The sequence below is a fragment of the Saimiri boliviensis genome, chromosome 2, assembly GCF_048565385.1.
Source record: "Saimiri boliviensis isolate mSaiBol1 chromosome 2, mSaiBol1.pri, whole genome shotgun sequence".
Classification (NCBI taxonomy): Eukaryota; Metazoa; Chordata; class Mammalia; order Primates; family Cebidae; genus Saimiri; species Saimiri boliviensis.
The window spans coordinates 123,651,898-123,676,946 of record NC_133450.1 but is presented as its reverse complement, the minus strand read 5'-3'; the positions used below and the strand labels follow the sequence as shown (position 1 = coordinate 123,676,946).

Here is a 25,049-nt window from a genome sequence, read left to right as displayed (position 1 = left end):
CCTTCACATTTTTGACTGTTACATGAAGTCCTCATTTTCAAATTTACTTGTCCCAGCATATATAGATTAATATTCCATATTCGCACCGTGGAGTTATTAGGCTTCCAGCCTTCTTCTGAGACATGGTGTTTCATTCTTGGAATGTATGTCTATTCCAGAGTCAGTGATATGGTTTTGGTGTTGTTTTTTTGAAACAGAGTTTTGCTTTGTTGCCCAGGATGGAGTGCAATGCTGTGATCTCAGCTCACTGCAACCTCTGCCCCACCAGGGTTCAAGCGATTCTCCTGCCTTAGCCTCCCGAGTAGCTGGGATTACAGGTACCTGCCAACACACCCAGCTAATTTTTTGTATTTTTAGTAGAGATGGGATTTCACCATGTTGGCCAGGCTGGTCTCTAACTCCTGACCTCAGGTGATCCACTCGCCTTGGCTTCTGAAAGTGGTGGGATTACAGGCGTGAGCCACCGTACCAAGCATCATAATAATAAAAAAATGTAAATTTATCAGACAAACGAATTATATGAAGATATGCCATAAACTTTATCCTGTTTTCTGACTGTTAGCACATGGATAAACTAAACAATGTAGTCCTCTAGTGCATGTGAAACCAGTGTAAATGTTGTAATAAGACTAAAACAAAACATCTGTGATAATAATCATTAAATTTATATGCCAAATTTGTGATATGCATGTGAACCAAATTGCTCCATCATATTTTCCTCTGAAAGTGCCAAACAGCTTACTGAACTACACGTTATGCTTTCTGTATCCTAAGGGACTCTGTTTCCAGCCCTTTCCTTTCCTCAAGAGTTTCAATCGTTATCTGCTAAATCCTCTCTTCTCATTTTAACCCAATTCAAAAACTACAGATTGAGCTCCTCTCTATAAAATACTCCATAACCATCGTGACCTGAAGACAAGTGAAAGATGATCCCTACGTTCCTCAGTTACCCCATATGACAGAAGGCAAGGTTAGGCTCTGTGATACCAGACAGGCTGTGGAATCCTGAGAACCAGGGCACAAGAAACAAGCAAAGGGCTGAAAAAGCCCACAGGGACAAGAAGTCAAGCCTGACTCTTCCCCAGTACTTGAGAATGAACTTGAACGTGCTTGTTTGATCTAGCTAACTCCTCTAACTGCCTTTTTGTTTTGTTTTTTTCTTTGCATTTACTGACATACTTCTCAAAAGCATGCTCTAGATCCATGGTTTCCATTGCTTCATCGCTTCCTTCCTCCTTACCCATTGCAACATACCTCACAGTTCAACACTTCAGTATTCTCCACGGTATTTGATCTCTCCCTGTTTCTTTTCCACTGCATTATAGGAGTGCCTCTCAGGGGAGCAGGGGTGCATTTCAGAATGGCTGGTAAGGCTCTGTCAACCTCCACCTCAGAATCACCTACGTTACTGGTTCTCAAGCACTGCACATGACGATCATGCTCAGGCTTTGTAACAAGTGAACTTGGCTAGGCTAAACAACGTTTCCCAGAATTCCCTTTCTGGTTAGGGTGGAGCAAGAAAGACATTTGGGGGCAATTTTGGGGGTGAGAAGTAAAGTAACACCCATTTCGTAGCCCTCATACATTGTCGCTTATCTGCTGGCTCATCATGTTGGCATAAACCAGCAACCAGACCTGTACCTGGGCCAGGTGAATGTTGTTAGCCTTGTGACAAAGGGGCCCAGTTTCTACAGGACACCCACACCATCTAGGTCAGAGGCAACAGGAATTTACATGGATTTTAGTGTCCATCATCATGGGCCCCAGCTGGTTCTTACTTTTTCATCCATCCCCCACTTCACATCCTTCTTCTCTTCTGGTCTGCATGTCCTGTCCTTCAAGCTTCAGCATCAAACACAAAGACAACACCTTACAGAGACTCCTTACCTAGCTCCCACAATTGCATATGCTCAAATTCCTGTAACAGAGCCCTTCATGTATAGGTATGCTTCTTCAGTTGAACCCTGCCTGAGAAACTCTTCCAGAAGAATCATGTCTGATGGTCAGAGGTGAAGCCCAGACATGAGCACGTGTTAAAAGCTCTCTGGATGTTTCTAACATGGTTAGACAGCATCTGCCCTAGGTTAAAAACCTCTCCATCCAATTGCAAATCCTTGCCAGAGTAAGCCTACAGTGGAGGGGAATCCTTCAGCTGAGCTAGACTTGTGAAAAATCTAAAATCCTGCCCTACCCTATTTGTTTTTCCTGATTTATTCTTCCTTTTCCTTTTTCACAAATCCAGCCTCTGCCCACCTCACAGCCCACTGTAACCTCTCAGTCTTTCCTCCCTCCCCACCTACAGCATCTAGAATGACCTGGAAAAGTAAACATAACATCCTTCCATGCTCAAAGGCTTTCAGGAACTCCCTGTCCCCCAGGGATCAAATCTAATCTCCTTATCTGATATTCAAAGTTCCCCAGAGTCTGGCTTCTTCCTACCTGGCCAACCTATCTTCCCTCTTCCTTCTCAGTATAAACCTTACTAGCTTTCTGAACCTCCCTCAACCAAAGAAAGAATCAAACAGTGATTGCACAATGAATAGGAAAACGTCTTTCCTTGGCCTCCTTGGATTCTGCTAACCACCAAGGCCGCAGGCCAGGTAACACCCACTGTAACCTCTACGTCATCTCTTCTCAATCCACTTGCTGCCCTCTTCTTTTAATATCAGTAAGGGTTAGAATTTACATACGGGTTCTCATTGTATGAGAGGTAGAAAGAAAGTAAACTATAAATTCCTTTTAGAGGCACCCTTAAGACTTTAATACTTTAATGTAGCAGCTGACCACTTCTTTCATGTCCAATTCATGCTGCTGTTGCTGCTGCTATGATCCTATTCCCAGAACTGAAGGAGAAAGAGAGTATCTTCCCAACTCTCCATCACAAAACCAAAGACTAAACCGAAGGAGATCTCACACTCCTCACCCAGTGAGGGAATGTGTTCTCTTCCCGGTCCACAAGGGGGCATAGTTTTAAGGGCAAGAATTTCCCAGCACCATGCTCCCCTCCCACCTCTCTCCATCCAGGAGATTTCATGGTTTCTGTTTGAGCTCCGGAAGAAACTAAGAGTCAGTCATGCCAGGAGAAGTTCTAAGGAACTCCCTTCATTGGCCTGGGGTCTTAGAGAAGTGGGGGTTCCTCCCAGATTAAAAGTCCCCTTCTTCCACACCCCTTTGGACTCCATGTTTGGGTCCCCTTCCAGGAACACTCTCTTCGTGGAAGCTCTTTCTATCTCCTGGATTTCCCCTCTGGGGTGCCCTTCCCCACTCTCATGGAAAACTGTCTTCTCCTCTGAAACTCCATCTCTCTCTCTATTCCCTTCCACTCAGTGTGGAAGCTGCTTTTCTCTCCTGAATCCATATTTCTGGATTCTCTCATTCAATGTGAGAGTTAGCTGTTTTTTTCTCTCTCTTCCTATTTCTCTCTCTCCTTAAATAAAATCACTTTCTACAAATACTTTTGGGTCCAGCATTTACTGTGCACTACGCCATGGTCCCCTCTCTCATTCTTGGGAGGGCAGGAGACCAAGAACCTGGAGAAATGTCCTCTCAGGGGAGCTGAGGACATTCTGAACCCCTAAACCCCAACATTACACCAGCATAGAAATTTCAAAACCAGCACCTATTCTGCAATAACCAATAAGCACTTCTTATATGCTAGCGTTCTCTACAATAACATATGAACTTGCTTTGAAATTTCCTGGCTCAACATAGAGGACTTCCTTACCCCAGGAGTCTCCTATTTGCATCTTGGAAAGAAGGCTTTACACACTTAATGCATCTGCACTCAAAGTCGCCAGAGTCTCTCTGGGCCGGCACAGTGGCTCACAACTGGAATCCCAGCACTTTGGGAGGCCAAGCGGGGTGGATCACGAGGTCAAGAGATCGAGACCATCCTGGTCAACATGATGAAACCTCAACTCTACTAAAAATACAAAAATTAGCTGGGTATGGGGGCATGCACCTAAAGTCCCAGCTACTCAGGAGGCTGAGGCAGGAGAATCACTTGAACTCAGGAGGCGGAGGTTGCAGTGAGCCAAGATTGCACCACTACACTGCAGTGTGGTGACACAGCGAGACTCTGTCTCAAAACAAACAAACAAACAAAAAAAAACTGTATCTCTGCAAATGCCAAGAGCTTGAGAAAATGGAACCGAAGCACTGAAGGAAGCCCTTGCCACATGCATTTTTGATGGCTGCTATTATCATATAATATAAAAAGGAGATATTCAACACGTCCCAAGGCCTATGGTTGAAGTTTTGCTTTAATTTTCCACTTTTGTCTTTTTCATTACCATTCACCTGCTAATGTTTATATTGAAAGTGTTTTCTCTAGACTTCGCCACAAAAATACTCACCCGTATTTCTCTGCAAGTGCTCTGGCTTCCTCCTCTTTCACTACTCTCTGGTCCTCCAGATCACTCTTGTTTCCGCATAGCACTATATCTGGATTTTCACAATATGCGTGCATCTGTAGCTGGCCTATTCACATAGAAAAGTTTATTATACATAAATAATAATGTGAGTGTATGATCAATGAACAATTCATGCAAAAGTGCTTTGAAGACTGTAATTCACATATAGATACTGGGAATTGAGATAATGCTTTCAAAGTATCAATAATCTTATCCGAAATCTGAATAATTGGGGCAGAAATAGAAAACCATTCCTGTTCTTAAGCACATACCCCAGTTTATTGCTATCAGAGAGTTTATAAGAGAATGTGCTAACTCTCAAGTGTGAGGGCCCACATGTACACATACGCATGTGTGCACACACAAACACACACACACACACACACAAAACACCTTTCTTTATTATGAAGGCTATTTGAAAAGAAACTTGGAGGTGTTCCTACGATTTATTGCTAATCTTAAAACTGTTTTTATGTGGTTTTTTTCTCCATAGCAATGACATTTCTAAACGAATTGTTTTTCTCCAAACTGACCTGTTTCTATCCAAAATGTTTTTCACATTTTTCTATTATCCTAGGGCAGAATCAATTCATTTAAAACAAACAAGATACAGACTTCAATGAGGAGAAAAGGCCCAGAATAAACAGTAAATGATTCTGTCACCAGAACCAAGTGGAAGCCGAGGACTATAACTCTTATCCACAGCATTTATTTCACCTGAAAATAGGCACAATTATAAAAAGCTATTGACTCAAACAAAAGAACTTCACTAAGCTAAATAGTTCAATCTTTCAAAGTAGGAAAATAACGCCTCATTTCTTACTCATCACACCCCAGAATAAAAATAAGGGCCTAAACTTTCACAATAAGACATACTTCAAAGTTTATGGCCTAATTTATTTTTCATCATGGTTAACCAGAAACGTGTGGACATTTTAGTTCCTCATTAGGAAGTTGGGTTTATTATATCTTATCGTGAGGAAGTCAAGTAGGCAGGTGTTTACTGAGCATTAGTACACGCCTGATACTCTGCATGGTTTTTCACAACAGTTCTTTGCCCTCATAGGGCAACTGGGGTAATAAGACCTACAGAGGAGAGACCAAACTATGTATCATTTCATGAAAAGCCATGCCCTTTCTTTCCTCCAGGTTGTTACACATGCTGTTCCCACATTGTTGAATACTTAACCGCAACCTTCCTTCAAGACTTGCTTCACGGTTACCTCATTATTTTTGTGGTCTCCAGAGTGGCTCTGTGCTCTGTTAGCACCTTCTAAGGTGTGACAAGCCCATGCCCAGTGTCAAGGCTACGAGCATGGACTCTGGATCCAGTGTACCTAGGGTTGAATCCTGGCTCTGCCATTTACTGGTTATATGTCCCTGATGAAGTTATTTGACTGCTTCAGTTTCCCCATCTGTAAATGGCGATAATGATACCACTTACTTTATATAGTCAAGTTAAGGATTAAAATGAACTAATTCAGTGATTCTGTAGGTAAAGACCGTGAACCACCAGCCCTAGCATAACCTAAGAATTTGTTGGCATGCAAGTCTCGGGTCCCACCCCAGATCTACTGAATCAGGAATGCTGGAAATGGGGCTGGAAATCTGTTTTTTAAAAATTCCTCCAGGCAACTGAGATGCACATTCATAGTTGAAAACTACTAACTTAATTTATTAAAGCATTTAGAAGAGCACATAGGTATCACCAGTAATTATGGTTAACAGTATTTATTTTGGGCAGTCTAGGAAGTACGATGACTGATGATTTCTTCTTTTTGTTGCATTTTTCCTACTTTTTCTACTAAGACTGTGCTTATCTTAAAAGTAAAATTAGTCAGTTATTTTAAAAACTTCACTTAGATAAAAGTCACATACATAAATATCTACAATCTGATACTGGATGTAATAACAACCCCATAAACAGTATAAAATGTAACAGGGGTTAAGAGGACAGAAAACATCTAACATAACTAAGCTTATCACAGAAAATACCACAGGGGCCATCCTTGCTTGGTTTCAAAGAATAAGCACAATTCCAGTTGGCTAAAGAATCGGGGTGGGTGTGAAAAGGTTTTTCAGACAGAGAATAATGGGAATAAAAATTAGAGAGGCAAAAATATGAAAATACATACTATTCATTTCTTGTACTCCTCATGTGAGTCTACAGAAGGAAGTTTAGAAATGTAGGCTACTTTAAAGTTTCCTTGCGAAACACACTAGCACTGAATGAAGAGTGACTCTGGGCATGACTTGCCTACTCTTCTGAACTCTGGGACGACAGGGCAGTGACCACCGCACTACCAAATTCCTTTCAGAATTTAATCCATCCCCAGAGGACTCAGCCTCTGCCTATCTCCTCAACTGAGTGGGGCTTACTTTAGACTCTTCTCACCCTTCCTAAGAGGGCATGGAGAGACGGAGTGAGAGGGAAGGGTCTGTAAGGAGCAAAGGGTAAGGGAAGAGTACAGACCTACTCTCCTCCCGCCTCGGCCAGTCAAGGCCCATGAGCCAGCTACTTCTTTAATGTAACAATGTGTTCTGGCACTCACCACTGATATGTGTGTGTGTGTGTGTGTGTGTATATATATATATATATGTATGTTTGTGTCTGTCTATGCATGTGTGTGTATGCGTGTGTGTATTAAGCTATTATTTTGATTAAGAGACAAGAAATGAATGATCCTTTTAATATTCAAAATGCTGATAGAATAAAAATTAAAACTACCGATAACTAACAAATTTTTGTTCCTAATTAAGATTTGATATTACCACTTCTGACACTAAACATTATACCTTTTCATTTAAATGGTAGGGGGTGGAAAATGCTTTGTATTAAAGATATAAAATCTTCAATACGTGTAAGTGTTCTTTACCTAACTGAACAATAAGGACTCTTTTACTCTCTAAAGGAAACAAAACAAAATACATAGATATGTGTACATCTTCTCACATAATTTTGTTCTTTATCCAACTAGTTAGCCTAGATGGGCAATATTTACCTAATGTCTCAGACTTTTAGCGTCTACCTATGAAAAACAGATGGGTTGTTTATTTTTCAATGCTAATTTAAAAATTAGAGATTCTGTGAGCGCTCGCTAGTGATCCTTATAAAATGGTTGGTTTTTAAAAGCCCCAGAACTTGTTCTGATGATGCAAAGGAGGGATGATGAGGATGGGCTGAGAGTAAGACCATAAATAGCCACTGTCATTCATCTACAGGGAAGTAATGAGGTATGCAACTCAGCCAGACATCTAATGAAGTGAAGCCCCAGTCAGCATTCCTATATTTGGGGAACTCATATTTAAAGTAATTAATAGCTCTTCAATTCTTAGTGGCCAAATGACTTGAGAACGGGCATAAAAATCCATTGAACTGAAAGTCAAAGCTTCACATCCTTGGATAAGTCTGTTACTTTTTAAGGCTCAATATCCTCCTCCTGAAATAAGGACACAACATTGACCCAAACCTCTGCACAGGATGATTGTGAGGATCAGATACAAAGCATGTGAAAACCACAGTGCACTAGATAAATTATTTTTAAACTCATTTTAAAAATAAGGTTTTCTACAATCAAGACTACAGCCAATTATCCTTTCATAATTCCCAAACAGCAAGTAATTTTAAGTAATATTTTTTTAATCAGTGTTTTAAAGATTTAGATGTTACAAATTTAATATTACAGGCTTCTCTAATAAACTCTCTAGGGTTATACTAATATGACCAAAGAAGGAAAGTATACATTTGAAAGCTGTTATGCAGTCAAATGGCAAGAGTCTAAATGGCTATTAACCAATTATTTCAGAGGTTAAAATCTCTCCAAAATAAAGGTTGACATACATTGCACTGGGGACCACCTTTACCAATGCAGTAGAGTTTTCTATGGCAGAATTCTCCTGAAAAATACGCTAATCCTAAAAGCTAGAAGGGGACTCTAAGCACAGAGAAGACATGAAGCAGGGGTATAATCCACTAAGCCTTCAAAAGCTATCTGCATCTATGTAATATATATGTAATGCCCAGAGATCGTAGAAGAATTGATAGCACACAATAGACAAGGGGACACTTACCAATTTAACTTGTCTAGGCTTCTACTTCCTCATCTATAAAATGGGAATAAGGGCCGGGCATGGCTGCTCAAGCCTGTAATCCCAGCACTTTGGGAGGCCGAGGCGGGTGGATCACGAGGTCAAGAGATCGAGACCAGCCTGGTCAACATCGTGAAATCCCGTCTCTACTAAAAATACAAAAAATTAGCTGGGCATGGTGGCGCATGCCTGTAATCCCAGCTATTCAGGAGGCTGAGGCAGGAGAATTGCCTGAACCCAGGAGGCGGAGGTTGCAGTGAGCCAAGATTGCGCCATTGCACTCCAGCCTGGGTAACAAGAGAGAAACTCCGTCTCAAAAAAAAAAAAATGGAAATAAGAGTCTCTTCTGTGGGATAGACTGAGAAGGAGCGCACACATAAAGTGCTGTCTGCTACCTGGAGCACAAGAAGTACTCAACAAATCAACATCATCAGTACCAGGAAGAAGCAGGGTACTTCAATTATCTTTGCCCCTAAACTAAAAACCTTGCTCCTTAAAATCGTATTTGCACTAAGAGTTCCTCTAAAACAATTTATAGCATAAGAAAGGCATTTTGTAAATAGGGGAGCATGTAGCAGGATACTGGGAAACAATAACACTTACTTATCCAGTTTCTGACATTGAGGAAACTTTGCTCATTTGTCAGATCAAAAAGTAGAAGAAAACCCATAGCATCTCTGAAGAACGCTGTCGTTAAGCTACGAAACCTAGGAACATAAAAGCAGAATGGTCACTTAAACCAGGGCCCCATTCCTGAAATATAAAGCTACAAGCAATACCTTCAGCCTCTTACAAAAGTTTACCAATAACGAGCTACAATGGTGATATTCCAAAAGCATAAAGGATAGTTATTAATCACTTATATCAGTTTAAGTGTTAACAGACCATGTGGTTTGAAAACCCATCCTGCTGGACAAGGATGACAAGAGCCAGCTTGTGATCTTAGTCTCAGTCAAGAATTTGTTGTACAATTATGACTTAATTTGGCCAAAAGCAATAGTGTATGTTTTCCTTCTGTGAATGCTTGACTTGACATTACAATGTGTTCCATGATCTTTTAATTTCAGAATATGCAGAGATCTCTTAACTCTGATAGCCATTTGTTTGGCTTTAATGTGAGAATCTCTTAATTCAGACCCTATTCTGTTTTAGTACTCTGCCTTCCAAGCCTTTATCCTCCTGTTTTCTCTGTCTTCTCTCTCTCTCTCTCTCCCCACCCCTATCCCCACTCCACACTCAGTCAGTTTCCTCTCATCTTTGCCTATATGTAAAGTCTGTAACTGACAAGCAGGCTCCAGGGAAGAAAATATTGGTATGACTTTGTCATCTAATCAGCAATATTAGTTTTTTTTCTCAAATACTTTTAATCAATGTTTTTATTAAAAAGAGTTCTTAGCCGGGTGTGGCAGCTCACGCCTGTAATGCCAGCATTTTGGGAGGCTGAGGTGGGCGGATCACGAGGTCAGGAGTTTGAGACCAGATTGGCCAATATGGTGAAACCCCATCTCTACGAAAAAATAAAAAATAAAAAAAATCCAAGTGTGGTGGCACACACCTGTAGTCCCAGCTACTCAGGAAGCTGAGGCAGGAGAATTGCTAGAACTCAGGAGGCGGAGGATGCAGTGAGCCAAGATGGTGCCACTGCACTCCAGCCTGGGCAAAAGAGCGAGACACTATCTAAAAAAAAAAAAAAAAAAATTCTTATCTTTTAGAGCTACATACCACAAGTATTACAAATGAAATAATATAATGCCTGGAATTTGCTTCTAAATTATATGGTAAGGGGCTAGGGATAAGAAGAGGTAAGGTGTATAAATGAAATAATTGTTGAAGTTGAGTAATGGGTACATGGGTTTATCATATAATCCTTCCACTTTTGAATATACTTGAAGTTTTCCATAATAAAAAGTTAAAAAACAAAATCCTTCAAGGTGGCTATAAGAGAAAACAGAAGTTTTGTAAAAGCAACTTTATAATTAAGATCTTATGTGGTTTATTTTGGTCAAGTAAGCTCTGGTCATGCGAATTAATTCCAACCAGATTTCCCAATAGTTTTCAACAATCAGGTAAGAATAATCCATGTAACTTGGCCACTTTCTTGTGGTTGAGTAAACGTCAAAAGGAAATGGAGCAAAGTGTGTAAATCAAAAAATTAAAAGCAGAAAAAGAAAAGTCCGCAAGCAAGAATCCTAACCTTTCCTTGGACCTTGTATGAAATAAAGCCACCATTCTCATCTCATCTCAAACTGACAAATTCCCTGCTAATTTGGCAGTATACCTTATCCAAGTGCAAATCAACGAACTGGCTGGCTTTTTCCTGCTCAGGTCAGTTTTTCCCTTTCCCTTCAGTAAAAAGCACTGAAGATCTCATACCTCTCCTGCCCTGCTGTGTCCCATAACTGCAGATGGATTCTCTGGCCTCTGCCAATGGCTCCATCCGGCCCATTGGGTCTGTACACCTAAAACAGCAAAGTGAAAGAGAAAACAAAAGAGAACTTCTGACACCAGTGAAGCATTCTCACCTTTTTATTCAGTACAAACCCTAAGGCATCTACATTTCTAAAGAGAATCCCATCTGGAATACAACCATGTTTGTATTTTCGGTCAAATAATTATACCCTGGTAATGTAATAAGTTATATTGAAATATATACATATATTTTATAAATATGTTATAAAATATGTATGCAAAATAACTCGTATAAAATATAGTAATGAGCTTGCCTTTCCTCAAAGTTCTCTTGGGTCACTAGTTTCAGGAAATAATACATTTCTATGGCTTTTCCCAATCTCATCTTTTTTGTTTGCTTGTTTAACCAGGGGGTACATGCACCAGTTTGTTACATATACATACTGTGTAATGCTGGGGTTTGGACATCTATTGAACCCATCACCTAAACAGTGAATGTAGTATTCCGTAAGTAGTTTTTCAGCCCCTGTTCCACTCCCATCCCCCTTTTGGAGACCCTGGTATCTACTGTTTCTGTCTTTATGCCCATGTGTACCTATAGTTTAGCTCCCACTTGTAAGTGAGAATGCCTATGACATCTGATTTTCTGTTTCTGCACTAATTCACTTAGGATAACGGCCCCTGGCCCAATCCATGCTGCTGCAAAACACAGAATTTCACTTTTTAATGGCTGCATAGCATTCTATGGTGTATACGTAACCCATTTTCTTTATCCAATCCACCACTGATGAGCACTTAGGTTAGTTCCATGACTTTGCTATTGTGAATAGTGCTGCAATAAACATTTGAGTGCAGGTGTACTTTTGGTAGAACAATTTTACTTTGTCCCATCGCACATTTTAAAAGTGCTCTTAAAACGATTTTATAGAAAACACCTAGAAAAGCAGAGAAAGTACCATCAAAAATTTCTTCCTAGGCCGGGCGCGGTGGCTCACGCCTGTAATCTCAGCACTTTGGGAGGCCGAGGCGGGTGGATCACAAGGTCAAGAGATCGAGACCATCCTGGTCAACATGGTGAAACCCCGTCTCTACTAAAAATACAAATAATTAGCTGGGCATGGTGGCACGTGCCTGTAATCCCAGCTACTCAGGAGGCTGAAGCAGGAGAATTGCCTGAACCCAGGAGGCGGAGGTTGCGGTGAGCCGAGATCGTGCCATTGCACTCCAGCCTGGGTAACAAGAGTGAAACACTGTCTCAAAAAAAAAAAAAAAAAAAAGTTCTTCCTTATTGATAGCAACAAAAAAACTGGTGAAAATTGTCCAAATCAACTTTTTCAATACTCTAGAAACTAACAAAGACTTGCAACATGCCAAGGAGCATTTATTCAAGAAAAACTGGTGAATATCAGTAAAACCAGTAAGCTTTGAGGTGTTTTTTTTTACCTTGCCCTATTCTGATCCCCCCCACTCCAGCTTTTAGTAGCCTTAAAAACCAGCGAATGCACAAATGTGGTAGTTGTGAAAACACCAGCCTAGCCACCACTGTGGAGAGCAGAGGCACAACAGGTTTGGAGCTCCCGAAAAGTCCCATACAGAGAAAAACTGTCAGGAAGGCCCTTGAAAAGCTCCATGCCCCAGCTTTGTCTTTACCTGACCTCACTCCAAGCTTGCTCTCTGAAAACAGCCCTATCCCTAGGGCATTTATTGAAAACTATCAGCAGTGATTATTTAACATCACGGCCACCAGAGGCAGCAATACCAGTTAGTGCTAACAAAAGTCTAACAATAAGAATTAAAGAAAAAAATAGGAAAGGAAATGTCTACAACGCTCCCAAATATTCCCTGGAACGTACAAGGCCATGTTCATGTGCAGGGCTCTATAAATGCCCAGGAAAGATCTAAAAAGGTCCTAATCTCTTTCTTCTGACTGACTTTGAGGATCTTCTCAGGCAGAAAATAAAAGCTAAGGCAGAGTTGTAAACTGCCTGCGGTAGCATTGAACACATACCCCAACAAACACACAGAGATTCTCAGAAAAACCTAAGAGAATTACTGCTTCAAGGAATTTAATAAACTCTGCCTGCCCATTAGCTGTCCACTAAGTTGACTGACAGCTACATACAAAGAATACAGACTTCGCAAAATTATCCCAGAAATATTATTAAACAAACAAACAGCAACAACAACAACAAAAAAAATAAATGCAGTAAAAACAAGAAACCCAGGTAGGGGAAAGAATCAACAACAAAAAAATAAATAAATGCAGTAAAAACAAGAAACCTAGGTAGGAGAAAGTATGGTTCATATGCAATAAAAAAGTAACTAACAGAAATTATTCCTGAGGAAGCCCAGATATTAAACTTATTAGACGAAGACTTTATATCAGGTATTATAAATATAGTCAAAGAATTTAGAAATCAGTAACATAGCTATCTTCTAAAATTAAAGAATAAATTAAGAAAAAACAGAGAAAACTCATCTCTAGCAGACCTGCCCTACAAGAAATACTAAAGATAACTCTTAAGACTGAACTGAAAAGACACTAGACAGTAACTTAAATGCACACAAAGAAATAAGGAGCACCAGGACTGCATAGTAAATATAAAAGACAGTATAAATATATTTTTCTTTGTAATCCTTTTCCTCCACCAGATTAAAATATAACTGCAGGCAGGATGTGGTGGCTGACGCCGGTAATCCTAGCACTTTGGGAGGCTGAGGTGGGTCGATTACTTGAGGCCAGGAGTTCAAGACCAGCCTGGCCAACATGGCAAAATCCCATCACTACTAAAAATACAAAAAATTAGCAGAACATGATGGCAGGTGCCTGTAATTCCAGCTACTTGGGAGACTGACGCAAGAGAATAATTTGAACTCAGGAGGCAGAGGTTGCGGTGAGCCAAGATCTCACCCCTGCACTCCAGCCTGGGCAACAGGGAGTGACCCTGTCTCAAAAAAAAAGAAAAAAGAAAAAAATTTTAACTGCATACAGCAATAACTGTAAAGCTGTGTTGATGATGGGCGCACAACATAGAAAGATGTCATTTGTATAACAACAGCAACACAAAAAGAGGGAGAAAACAGCCATATAAGAGCAAAGTTTTACACAGTATTAAAATTAGGATGCTATTAATCAAAGTTAGATTGTTAAAAATTAAGATAATAATTGTAATTCCCAAGGGAACTATTAAAAAAGAAGTCAAAATTACATAGTTAAAAAAATTAAATGGTAATTAAAATGATACACTAGAAAATTGAAAAAAAAAAACACACGCAATGTCTATCAACAAATGAATGGATAAACAAAATGGTGTATCAATACAATCGAATATTATGTACCCATAGTAAGTAATGAAATCCTGATACATGCTACAACATGGAAGATCCTTGGAAACATCATCCTAAGTATAAGAAGCCAGTCACAAAAGGCCATATATTATTCCATTTATATGATGTGTGCAGAAACCATTGATAAAAAATTCACGATGGCTAAGGGGAGGTAGAAAGAGGAATGCCTGCTAATAGGTATGGGGTTTCTTTTTAAAGTGATGAAACTATTCTAAAATTTAATAGCTGTCATGGCTACACAACTCTGAATAGACTAAAAATCACTGAATGTTATACTTTAGATGGATGGATTTCCTTTTTTGTGAATTATATCTCAATAAACCTATTTTTTAAGTTACAAAATAACCAGCAATAATAACCACATACATATACATAGATTCTATCAATTATATGTCAATACTAAAAATTTCCTTAGGACCCTACTGTTATTCAGTGGATCTTCATCTTTTAGAATGGACAAATGTTCTGTCCTAGAAGCCAGGGACCTTTCCCTCTGACAGCATATGATCCATTAAAGGACCTCTGTCATTAATTTCCTGACTACCTGTTTATCTGTTTCATGGTAACAGTGAATTTTTCAGCAAGAAATGTAGTCTAAGGAGAAGGTCGTCTTTCCTCATCTCCAAATGTGACACAATGACCTTCTGCCTTCCCCTCCAACACTAGAATAACTTTCAGTCTTAAAGTCCTTAAAAAAATAAATAAGTAAAAGCTTCTCCCTTCAACATTCTGCAAAATATCACAACCACTACTGGCATTCCCCACTCCTACTCCAACCTCACGCTCTTGGCAGAAGTGATGAGTTCTGCCAGTTCGTGTTCCATGTGGAATTGCTAAGACATTATTACGAGAAATGCCATTAAAAATAATAAGATATAGGCCGGGCGCGGTGGCTCAAGCCTGTAATCCCAGCACTTTGGGAGGCCGAGGCGGGTGGATCACAAGGTCAAGAGATCAAGACCATCCTGGTCAACAGGGTGAAACCCCGTCTCTACTAAAAATACAAAAAAAATTAGCTGGGCATGGTGGCATGTGCCTGTAATCCCAGCTACTCAGGAGGCTGAGGCAGGAGAATTGCCTGAACCCAGGAGGCGGAGGTTGCGGTGAGCCGAGATCGCGCCATTGCACTCCAGCCTGGGTAACGAGAGTGAAACTCTGCCTCAAAAAATAATAATAATAATAATAATAATAAGATACCAAAGGTGGAAGATACAGCCCAGCATGAGGAGCAGAGTGGTTGCAGGCTTCGAGACAAAGGTATACAAATAATTTCTGGAGTTCAGAAGGGAAGATACGACCCAAAAGAGTAGCAAGGTGACATTTTAAAGAGCTGTCCACTTTCACTTTGTCTGCCTGGTTTCATATGGAGTGTCGTCAGCACAGCCTTTTCAATTGTGTTGCCTGGATTGAACATACTCGCTTTCATATGTACCCTTTAAATTCAGATCGCAACCTTTGTCCTCCTAATTCCTACAAAGTAAACTGAACAGACCAGCGAATGTTGACTCAAAGATTACATTTTTACACAGAAGGATATAGAACTTACCACTCTCTTTTCCCTGAAATCAATGCCCACTGTTGTGATAAATTTGGAGTTAAATTTACCATCTGTGTATTGGTAAAGTACACTGGTCTTCCCTACGCCAGAGTCTCCCAAAGCTAAAAACTTGATGAGGTAATCATAATCTCCATCAGACATAATGAAGAACTCAGTGGTTCACCTGTAAAATACACACAAATTTTTAAGATTAAAATCCATTAGAAAACATAAATTATCCATTAAGAAAGTAACAACAATACTCCGTTTAACACCTCATGTTAACCTATATGTCTATAGGTCATATGAAAAGAGGGTTACCTACCTATTGTTCACCATCCTTGAAGACCTAATAACTAGCTAGATGAGAAGCTACTGCAATAGGAATTAACAGTGTAGTTTTAATTTAACATACATATTACAGTACCATTAGGACAAAATTTCCAAGTGAGAATAATAATCAACAAGAAGGTAACAGTCACCAAGTCTTATCTGCAGACCATATAGAGCAAAAAGTAATAAAAGAAAAATAAAGGAAGGAGAACATTATGAGAAACCACAGCAGTTGTTAGAGTTCAAGGGGTTCCAATTGCCCCTTATTTTTGAGTCTCCTAGTGCTAAAATTCGCAATTGCAAAATAAGGAACCAGTCCAAATGCCCACCAATCAATGAGTAGATAAAGAAATTGTAGTACATATATACCATGAAATACTACTCAGCCACAAAAAGGAAAGAAGTAACAGCATTTGCAGCAATCTGGATGGAACTGAAGACCATTATTCTAAGTGAAGTAGCTCAGGAATGGAAAATCAAACATCATATTTTCTCACTTACAAGTGGGAGTGAAACCACCAGGATGCAAAGGCTTAAGAATGATACGATGGACTTTAGGGACAGAGAGGGTGGGAGGGTGAGGGATAAAAGACTACAGATTGAATACAGTATATACTGCTTGGGTGATGGCTGCACCAATATCTCAAAAATCACCGCTAAAGAACTTATTCATGTAACCAAACACCACCTGCTCCCCAAAAACTTATGGAAATTTTTAAAAAGAAACAAAGTCTCCTAGTGCTAGAATCTTGCCTTTCTTTTTTTTTTTTTTTACGTAGACATCTAGGCAATTTCATTTATTCTATTCATTTTCACGTTATTACAGTTCCTTCAAATACACTATTATTTCTTTTTTTTTGTTTTTTGTTTCTTTGAGACAGAATCTCACTCTGTCGCCAGGCTGAGAGTGCAGTGGCACGATCTCAGCTCACTACAACCTCTGCCTTTCAAGATCAAGTGATTATCCTGCCTCACCCTCCCACGTAGCTGGGACTATAGGCGTGTGTCACCACACCCACACCTAATTTTTATATTTTTAATAGAGACAGGGGTTTCACCATATGGGCCAGGATGGGCTCAATCTCTTGACCTTGTGATCTGCCCGCCTTGGCCTCCAAAGTGCTGGAACTTATAGGAGTGAGCCACCACGCCCAGCCAAGACACTGTTATTTCACAAATAAATTTTGTCCCTGCTTCCTTACATATTACTATTAATATGTACTATATATTAAGTCAGATTTCTCTGGACTACCACTGTTCACTTGGGAACTGGATTCCAGATTTCAGCAGTCACTGGTCAGAGACCATAGTTCCACAGCTAAGGACTCACCTATATTTACCTGGGTATTCTATCAAGAATTGCTAAAAAATCAGTTCTTCAACACTGACTAAAACAAAAGTCCACCTTAAGGAGGAAAAATTCATTTATATCAGCAATACCCAACCTTGGCTATTTCTGGGTTTTTGCAATCAGCACTTTTCATGGTTTGTTTTTACCCTCTAAATCAGGCGTCCCCAAACTAGGGCCCGCGGGGCTGCATGTGGCCCCCTGAGGCCATTTATCCGGCCCCCCACCGCACTTCAGGAAGGAGCACCTCTTACATTGGTGGTCAGTGAGAGGAGCACAGTATGTGGCAGCCCTCCAACGGTCTGAGGGACAGTGAACTGGCCCCTTGTGTAAAAAGTGTGGGGACGCCTGCAATAGATTAAAACCCAAAATATCAGTCCAACTAGAAATGGAATCTCTCACCAGGAAAGTTTTACTTCTTTTTTATTAAAATGTTACTGATACATAATATTTGTACATTTTAATGGGATGCATGTAATATTTTATTACATGCACAGAATATAATGATCAGATCAAGATGTTTAGAGTATTTATTATCTCAAGTATTTATCATTTTTATGCATTGAGAACATTTCAAGCCCTCTCTTCTGGCTATTTTGATATACACAATACATTGTTGTTAAGTGTACTCACCCTTGCCTACTGTTGAACATTAGAACTTATTCCTTCCATCTAACTATATGCTTGTACACATTAACTAACCTCTCTCTATTCCCCCCAATGCCAATAAACTCTTCTGAAAATCATAAAAATAACTAGCTATCCCATTAACACTGACAATTCTACAAGACTAGTCAAACATACATATTCACCTATACACGCACATGCCAGATGCTCTATGTTAGATGCTACTGACTCCCAGCATTATCCCCTTTTTACCCAACCCCGTATCCAGAAACTTAGCTGTCACACTCAGTGCTTCCTATAGGATTATTTCTATATATCCATAAAATTAATAAAAACTCAGACAAGACTATTTAGTGGTTTTCAATGTTGCCTCCCTCACCCCATCCTCAACTTGGTGCCTTACCTTATGCTGAAAACTCCTGAATGCTAAGCCCCGATAGCCACTGCAGTGTGCTTCCTCAGAGGGCTCCGGTGCAGATCTGCAACCTCACGTTTCAGGTATGGTGAGCCCATGGATAAGGGCAGAGCCTCTACAAACATTCAAAATTCTATTTGCACACTATAAAGAGAGACACTTTACAGATGATGGCTTACCTATCTTTATAGCTTGGGTATTTGCAGGTGTAGGTCACCCGTATTAATGACATATAACAGAATTCCTCTCCAAAAAATGAAAACTTGGACATCAACATTATAGCATGTCATATCACAGCATCACACTTGACTCTAAGTTATTGGAAATAAGAGCTAAGAATTGAAAAGCAAGTCCAAATAATGTTGACTCATTTGGGGCCTTCCCCTCAAACTGAATAGAGCAGCAGCAAACAGTATCAATCCTGCAGTGAGAACGATGCAAGAAGACACTGTGACTACCTTATTTCCTCTTTATTTTTAATTTGAAAAAAAAAGGTGGTATAACTATGCTTTTTATGTCACTTAAAGTACAGGAAAAAACACTGTCACCAATGGAATCATATTCTAGAAAGACTTAAGTGGAATTCAAAGACTAAAATGAAACTATCTCTAACGTGTTTCATTTACATAAGTAATCACATGTGTAAGTCTACAAATGATCTTCATGAGTTCTGTTTTCTATTCAGGATAGCAATACTGACCAAGTAATCATAAAGGGACTGTTAACAAACCAAATGCCACAAACTGAAGGTATTGATACCACCATCAATATTAATCACAATTTGTACTTTTCAAATTGTATCTTTAAGACAATTATCTGCTTTCTTGATCTGAAAATAAATATTCAGATCTTCCACTCTCTGGGTTCAGTTTTCTTAAGGACAACACAGATCCCAGAGAAGTAGAGTGATTTGTATGATCTAGAATCGAGATCTCCTAGCTCCAAGTCCAATGTCTATTCTACCTCAAGCTTCATATCTATTACTCATTTTTGTTACAAACGTATATTGGGCTTTAAAGTGACCCGTAGTATGGTATCTTACAAGGTAACCTAATAGGAAACTCAGAAAGACAAGTAGAGCTGGGTTTGAATCCCAAGTCTCCCAGATACTAATTACTTTGATGTCTCTGGGCCTTTGATGTCCAGGTTTCTGTTCTATAAAAGAATATACACCACCTCACACTATTGTTCTGAGGATTCAATGAGATACTGTTTATGGAGTGCCCCGCACAATGATTGGCACATACTGAGTACTTAACTGTAACTTTGGAAAACGTATTTAATCTTTTTTGCCTTGGGATCCTCATCTGTAAAATAGGAATGAGATTCTATTTCATCAATTCTAACATGCTTTCTTATTTTAACTTCTTTAAAATTGGGGTGCATCTTACATTTCAGTCTTACAAGACATCTTGCAATTGCTACTATAAATCTGGTGTCACTAGAGATAGAGTTGTGTGAAAGCCTTTTGTTAGCATCTTCTAGCAAGAGCAAGAAAGCATCATCGATATATTTTAGACTTGATGAAGCACAATAATAAAGCTATTTCTGATGGCTATTGTGAGGACTGAGCTAGTGTATACACACAAAGTTTGGAACAGTGCATGAGACATAGTAAGTCCTATGTAAGTGTTAGCTGCTATTAGCAGCAGCATCTGGTAATCTAGCTTCCAAGGGTCAATATGCAGGCAATGCCCTTTTCTTTCCTGCAAGTATAAGAAAGTACACTGAGCCCCTAAACTAAAAATTAATTTTAAAAAATAAGGATCTCCTAAGAGTATTTGAAGCCAAGCTTACATATTTAAACTCTGTACCTCCTTGAGAAACTACTGTCTACCTCAAGGAAATGTATTCTAAAAATTCAAGAATGCCCTTAATTCGGGATACGTGAAAGACTTTCTAATTCAGCTCACTTCTATCTCTCCTCCTTCTACAAATATTTTTTCAAAGTGCTCTCCACCCTCACTATCATCAGATTAACAATAGAAAGCAAGAAACACCCACTTCCTCAACATGTACTATGCGGTGTTAATTGCTTGGTGAAAAAAAGTCAATCATCTTCCTTATTTTTAAAATAAAACATATTTTCATCTGTAATACCAGTGACTGGGGAGGCTGAGGATGACCTGAGGTCAGGAGTTCAAGACTAGCCCAGGCAACCAGTCAGACTTATCTCTTAAAAACTCATACATATATGTATATACTTTTTAATTTTTTTTTTTTTTCTGAATTAGCCAGATGTGATAGCATCAGCCTGTAGTCCTAACTATTTGATAGGCTGAGGCAGGAGGATTGCTTAAGTCCAGGAGTTCAGGTCTGCAGTAAGATATGATGACACCACTATACTGCAGTCTGTGCAACAGGGTAACATCCCATCTCTAAATAAATTTTTTAATAAACAAAAATAACTGCACATGTACCCCGAACTTAAAATAAAAGTTGAAGGAAAGAAAACACTTAAAATTTTTTAATATTATTTTTTAGGAACTAAGATAGAGAAATAAGATAGATTTAGTTAAGAGCAAAGGGAAAAAGATCTAGTTCTATTTCTCTCTCTCTCTCTCTCCTACACACACACAGACATATCACAGCCCGTATTTTCCATGAAGTGTCATGTTAAAATCAATCATAGACTCTAATCTTAGGATCCCCTACTGTAAGGCCGAATCATTCCGCAACTACTCTAGATAGGTCAGTCATTTTTTGAAAGCCAAATTTTCCCTCTATTATTCATATTTAGTATAGAGTAAAAGAAAGGGGAAAAATAACATTAACTGAACAGCCACCATGTAACAAATACACTTGATTTTACTTTATCTGCTCATCATCCTTTAAAATCTCTTAATGTCTGGACAAGCCTCATACCATAGAGAGGACGTTTTCTCAGTGTGTTGGCAAATAGGCTTGGGTTCAAATTCTGACTTAACTACTTTGTATGACCTGATCCAAGTTTTTTAAACTAAGCCTTATTCGTTCAACTGTGAAATGGAGACTATAACAGTACTAATTTCACTGGGTTAAGGACTAAGAAAGATAATCCACAGAAATCTCAGCACTTTGTCTGCCCTGTGCTAAGTGTTCAGTAATTGAAACTTATTAACAATACTATTATTAATAGTATCACCAAGTTCTTCATTAACAAAGCATGTAATTTTATAATCTATTCCTAATGTAACCAGTACCTGAACATTCAGAAAAATCACACTAAGAAATTCAACTGGGCCCATTCAGAACAATCACATTAAGAAATTCAACTGGGTCCGGTGTGGTGGCTCACAGCTGTAATCCCAGCACTTTGGGAGGCCAAGGTGGGTGAATTACTAGGTCAAGAGGTTGAGCATCCTGGCCAGCATGGTGAAACCTCGTCTCTACTAAAAATACAAAAATTAGCTGGGCATGGTGGCCTGTGCCTGTAATCCCAGCTACTTGGGAGGCTGAGGCAGGAGAATCACTTGAACCAGGGAGTCGGAGGTTGCAGTGAGCCAAGATCGCACCACTGCACTCCAGCCTGGATGACAGAGTGAGATTCCATCTCAAGAAGAAAAAAGAAAAAAAAAGAATTTCAATTTAAGTGCAATGACTTTGGGGTCCACTATCCATCACAAAATCTACCTTGGCATTCCTATCTAAGAAAGAGTTGTATATGAGTGATTTCTGGCAATTTCAGACCTAGGAGTACCCGTCAGTTGAACGCTCTAATTTCCAGAAGAGGAAACTGAAACCCAGAGAAGGCAAGTGAATAATCTGAAATAAACCAGCTAGTTAGATCAGGGCTAGGCTAGATCTCAAGTCTCCTAAATTCCAGTCACGTATGCATATTTTTGTTCTGTCTGTATTTCTTCCTTCAGAGCTAGACATCTCAGCTATAGCTGCTTGAATTCAAGAATCAAAAGTTTTCTTCAGTGCCAGCAGTTACAGCTGTGATAAACTGCTACAAGTAAGGGTTTGGGCTCTTAGAGAGGTTGCCTAAAGGATCTGTACTTCCGTCCTCAGAGTCCCTCTATCAAGAAGCGCTCCCTTCTGATGGGTTCTGCCAAGGAGAGAAGTCATAAATTGGGAGCTTGACTGCTTCTTCTTGGTCATTGCAAATCCAAGAAAAAAAAAAAAAAACTCTTCTTGAAACTTGTACCATATTCCATAAATTGTCTTTCTTTTCTATGGTTTCAAAATGAAAAGGAAGCAGAGGAATCATGAAATTTTTCATTTCCCTATAGAAATGTTCAACCCCTTAGTATTTTCCTCTCAAATAAGATTATTTTAGGCCGGGCACAGTGGCTCATGCCCGTAATCCCAGCACTTTGGGAGGCTGAGGTGGGTGGATCACCCGAGGTAAGGTGTTCGAGACCAGCTGGCCAACATGGTGAAACTCTGTCTTTACTAAAAATAAAAAAAAATTAGTTGGGCATGGTGGTGGGCGCCTGTAATCCCAGCTTCTTGGGAGGCTGAGGCAGGAGAATCGCACTGAGATCACACCAGCCTGGGCAACACAGAGAGACTCCATCTCAAAAAAAAAAAAAAAAAAAAAAAAAGATTATTTTCTATGACATCATGTCTCTGTAAGGATACTACTGGCCCTCTCTCTTTCTCCTTCATTCAATAAATACTGATAGAATATTTATTATATGCTGGGTGCCAGGGTACAATGGGGATCCAACTCAGTTATACACAAAGTGGAAAATGCATCTCTTACTCCTTGACTACCTTAGACCTTATGGTTTTAGCCGCTTCCCAGTCTAAGTTCTCCCAAGAACTATACCTGCATTTGGGTTTTCAAACAAGCCAATCTGTGTTAATATTTTCAGCTTCTCTCATAAACATAACACAACATGACATCAAAATTCACATCCCCAGTCACATGTTTGACAAAGATGCAAAAGGAATAAACATGCAAAAGGAATAAAAACGTGAAGCCTGGGTGGGCACAGTGGCTCACTCCCAGCACTTTGGGAGGCTGAGGTGGGCAGATCACTTGAGGTCAGGAGTTTGAGACCAGCCTGGCCAACATGGTGAAGCCTTGTCTCTACTAAAAATACAAAAATTAGCCAGTCATGGTGATGGGCACCTATAATCCCAGCTACTCAGGGGGACTAAGGCAGGAGAATCACTTGAACCTGGGAGGCAGAAGTTGCAGTGAACAGAGATGGCACAACTGCATTCCAGCCTGGGAGACGGGGTTAAAAAAAAAAAACAAAAAAAACAAAAAAAAAAAACAGGTGAAGCTCAGTAGAGAATAAAGAGACAGTCTCAACCTCCCGGGCTTATGTAATTCACCATACACAATATCCTGCTTTTTTAGTTTTAGAGAGACAAGGTCTCCCTATGTTGCCCAGGCTGATCTCAAACTCCTGAGCTGAAGAGGAGAAAAGAAACATAAGGCATATTATAAAGAATTTTTTATCTGAAAATCTTTTGAATTTTTTAGAATGGTTAATAAAATATTTGAGTGTTCCTATGTAGCTCATGGACTTCACTTCTTGGAGTGCAAAATAATTTTCTGCAGAGAAACAGGAGCGGGTAAATATAACTATCACTTTTCAGACAGCACAGAACATCAGCATTTATGTGAATTATAACACCACATGTTTTTTCACATAATTTAACATCCCCTTGTCCAGGGATTCATTTTGAAAAGTTTCCATATACAAATGACTGGCATAGAAGTATAAAGCTTATCAGTACTTTTATGTTTAATGTTAAAAAGCAGTAGTCTTTTCTTTTTCTTTTTTTTTATGATGCCATTGTGGACCCATACCTGGCATTCTGGAAGGAAACACATAGCAGACACCAGAAGTAAGGAAGAGAAGTCACACGGCACGAGGCAGGATAGAAGAGGCATTTTATAATGTACCAAGATATTTGAGCAGTGACAACTTGTATTTACCAAATGAGCCCTGGCCACAACTCTCTCAGACCATTACAATCCTACACCCTGAAGTGAAACACAGCCTCACTACAGAAGCAAGATGCATACTGCCCAGCAGCATGGACCCATTTCCCTAAGTGGATACAGCCTATGTCTTCTGTGCAGTTTACTCATCTCAACTTCTGGTCTAGACATGCATAGGTATTGTTCTCCCTCCCTAATACATCAACAGCAGAAAAAATGATGTTATAAACAAAGAGCTTGTCTTATTTGTGTAAAATGTCAGGTGGAGAGAAATGGAAATCTAACAGCTTTGAAAAGTAGAAGGAAACAGAAATATAGTTCTTCCTTGTTTCTTATTGAAACATGAGTTTGATTTTATCTAAATTCAGAATATTCAATAACTGCATTTTATATGCACCTATAACCTAAGATTCATAAGTGCGTTCCTTATGAATGTGTGGTGTTTTACAATAACAAAAGTCCCTCCTTAACAGTGCTATTAAGGCAGCAGAGAAGTTCATGGCTAGAAACTGTTGAGATCGTAAGTTGTATAGCATTTGACTTAATACTTATAAATGTTACCTGCTATATAGAAATATTTCATTTCCCCCATTTAAACAAAGTAGTGAAAACTTTTAAAAAAATATTTTGAAATGGAGTCTTGC

At 39.4% G+C, this 25,049-nt stretch overlaps 1 protein-coding gene across 2 annotated transcripts in view; it reads right to left on the bottom strand.

The window, feature by feature from the left end:
- Positions 1-25,049, bottom strand: part of RAB27A (RAB27A, member RAS oncogene family) — a 61,103-nt gene that overhangs the window by 14,340 nt on the left and 21,714 nt on the right. Inside the window, exons 1-5 of one of the 2 annotated variants that reach the window (XM_074394216.1) lie at positions 18,507-23,011; positions 15,805-15,979; positions 10,875-10,960; positions 9,105-9,208; positions 4,356-4,479 (exon numbers count right to left, since the gene is read on the bottom strand). In XM_074394216.1, the coding sequence (XP_074250317.1) occupies positions 4,356-4,479; positions 9,105-9,208; positions 10,875-10,960; positions 15,805-15,957 (467 nt within the window). In that variant the 5' untranslated portion in view covers positions 15,958-15,979; positions 18,507-23,011. Of the gene's footprint in view, positions 1-4,355; positions 4,480-9,104; positions 9,209-10,874; positions 10,961-15,804; positions 15,980-18,506; positions 23,012-25,049 lie in introns of those variants that run through there. The other variant, XM_003935593.4, reaches the window with a different exon arrangement.